Source organism: Lactuca virosa, chromosome 4, assembly GCF_052849685.1.
Source record: "Lactuca virosa cultivar CGN04683 chromosome 4, Lactuca_virosa_CGN04683_v6, whole genome shotgun sequence".
Taxonomy (NCBI): Eukaryota; Viridiplantae; Streptophyta; class Magnoliopsida; order Asterales; family Asteraceae; genus Lactuca; species Lactuca virosa.
This window is the reverse complement of record NC_136429.1, coordinates 75,637,497-75,640,038: the sequence shown is the minus strand read 5'-3', so window position 1 is coordinate 75,640,038 and position 2,542 is coordinate 75,637,497. Positions and strand designations below refer to the sequence as shown.

Here is a 2,542-nt window from a genome sequence, read left to right as displayed (position 1 = left end):
TTATTGATATATAATATTTACTGCAATAACTGGTTTATAATTAGTTTGCACATGTAGGATGCATCTAAAATTTTGAATATGTTTTCGGCATACAAGTATTCTCATGCGCTATGCAGGGGGGCATATGTTTTGTTTACAAATTTAATCATCTACTCTTATTTAATAAGCATGGAATTAACTCATTAAGGTTACCAAATCTTAATAAGCATGGAATTTAATCATGTACTACCTCCCAACGAGGCGAACAAGCACCAACCACTTTCCACTAAAGCATGACGTAAATGTTTTCACCTAATAAGTTGTTTGAGACAAAATAACAATGATCAAAAAGGTAGATAAACATCAAGAACATTTTATACTCCATTATTTACTTGTAAACATATTAACAACAAAATAAACAAATTAATGTTTCACTTGTAACAAAGTTGAACAAGTATCACCAAACCATACTCACATAAGTCACCTAATTGAAAAACATCAATTCTCATAACTTCATAAGTCCTACTTTATCATCCAACTTGCTCAAAATAAATTTCCAAAAATACATTAAAATTAGTAACGACTTTAAAGTCTACCAATCTCATTGAGACTGGAGTATATAACCAACCAACAATAATAATAATAAGAACACATGACTAAAGACAATATATGACAACAAACGAGAGTTGACTTGTCTTCCATGATTTGACTAACCCATGTCATAGCAATCAATGTGTCTCGGAAACATCTACTTCCATGATCGATTGAAATCTTTAACAATCATATTTCAATTTTGATTGTAAATTATTTAACTTTTCTACATTAAAATGTGTAATAACATTTTTATAAGCCTAAAACGTTCGACCAAAATTAGCAATATGGTTTACCAACTTTTTACTCGACCCAAATTAGCAAAGACATTTTAAGCGTCTGTTTTGGGTTGTTTTCATATAATTATTTATACTGTAATCTTATATTGATTATTTTTGAACATTAATACAGGTAAAGTGTAAATTAATATTCAAATAAAAAAATAATACCAATTTGTTTCACATTCTTTTTGTTTATTCAGATAAATAAAACGATTTGAATGATAGATGGCGGATTTGTATTCATACTATATAGTTTTAGTTGAGAACTCATATTTACAGATAATTATAAAAGTTTATAAACAAGAAGTCAAGAACAAAAGACGTAAAGAGATACCAGGGGTATAACCGTACTTTTCACTTTGCGGTTCAATGTGATGGGTGACTCGGTCAGTGTTAACGGTCATGAAAATCAACGCTTTGGATCGGACCTGCCGAAGTCGGCGAGTTTCCGTGATCTGTTGGCGCAGAACGACTTAGCGTACGAGAGATGAGGCACCGCCGGAGGTCTGGAATCACCGCCTGATTCCGCCGGTGGCTTTCCTTTGTTGTTCCATAACCGGTTAGGACTCGCACGCACTAACGGACTCAAACAGAAAATCAATCCAGAAACACTCCTGTTAACGCCGGCAGGTCGGATTGTATGATGAGCCGGATTTCTCCGTGGTGTCTGTTTACATGACTCTGCCGATTCGTAATCACTTGATGCATCGTTGAATTCGTCATCAGAAGATCCAGCAGGCGACATTCCGCGATCTCGAACGTACCGCTGCTTCCGTACCACGCCGGTAGCGGCGATTGTTGAAGACTCGTCGACGTAACACGATTTCATCTTCTGGCGGCCAGCACCACCACTACCACCTGGAAGAACGTTCGAGAACCACGAAGGAGATGAAGTCAACGACGTCGGATTGCCAGCAGCACCAGACGATTCCTTAGAACTCGAAACCGAAAATCTATGATCCGAATCTGCATCTCCGTTTCGATTGTTAGATCTGAACAAATTCGAAATTGAAGATAACCTAATTAAACTCTGTTTCTTCTTGTGGGATGAAGCACCACCGATGCAACCTCCAGTATTAAGCACTATCTGCGGCGAGTTGTAGAATCTTTGATCCGAGAGGCTATGATTAAGGCGAGGCTTGTTATACGGCCGTTGGACCGCTGCGACGGGAGCCCCCGAGTTCTCGGACTTCTGACGGCTGATGAACGGAGAAACAGAACACTGTAACGCCGGTTTTGTGTCCGAGTTACAGGTGTTTCCTGCTAGTGATTGGGCCTGCGCTTGTTCCTGAGCAACAATTAGCCTAAACAGGCGTTGCCGGAGACAAGAAGCGCAGACACCGGAGACACTACTTAGATCCGTGCAGTGCTTTTCACACCTCATCTATAGGTATATGAAATTATGTGCATATACCTATGATATTTGAGAAATTTCCAGGAGGAGACGGCGGTGCTGCTGTGCTGCCACCGCCGGTGATGGTTGGGGGTAAGAATTGGAGAATGAGGTTCTACCATTTAGAATGTATGCGGGTATAAAAATGGGGGAGATATTACACTTCACCCCCAGTTGTTTTATTTTTGCTCATATTACGACTGTTGCTTTGGTAACATGTAAATTGTGGTCCATTCTTTCTTAATTAACATGCTATAACTAGAACTCATGGTCCCTATATTGGTCTACAGTGACCTCA

The 2,542-nt window shown here is 38.9% G+C and overlaps 1 protein-coding gene across 1 annotated transcript; it reads right to left on the bottom strand.

The window, feature by feature from the left end:
- Positions 1–1,260: 1,260 nt before the first annotated feature.
- On the bottom strand, positions 1,261–2,235 carry LOC145104647 (uncharacterized). Its single transcript, XM_079041857.1, has one exon. The coding sequence runs from the start codon at positions 2,233–2,235 to the stop codon at positions 1,261–1,263; it is 975 nt and encodes a 324-aa protein (XP_078897983.1).
- Positions 2,236–2,542: the final 307 nt, after the last annotated feature.

Excerpts from the sequence above, each read along its gene's own strand:
- LOC145104647 (XM_079041857.1), bottom strand. The coding sequence starts at position 2,235 with ATGAGGTGTGAAAAGCACTGCACGGATCTAAGTAGTGTCTCCGGTGTC.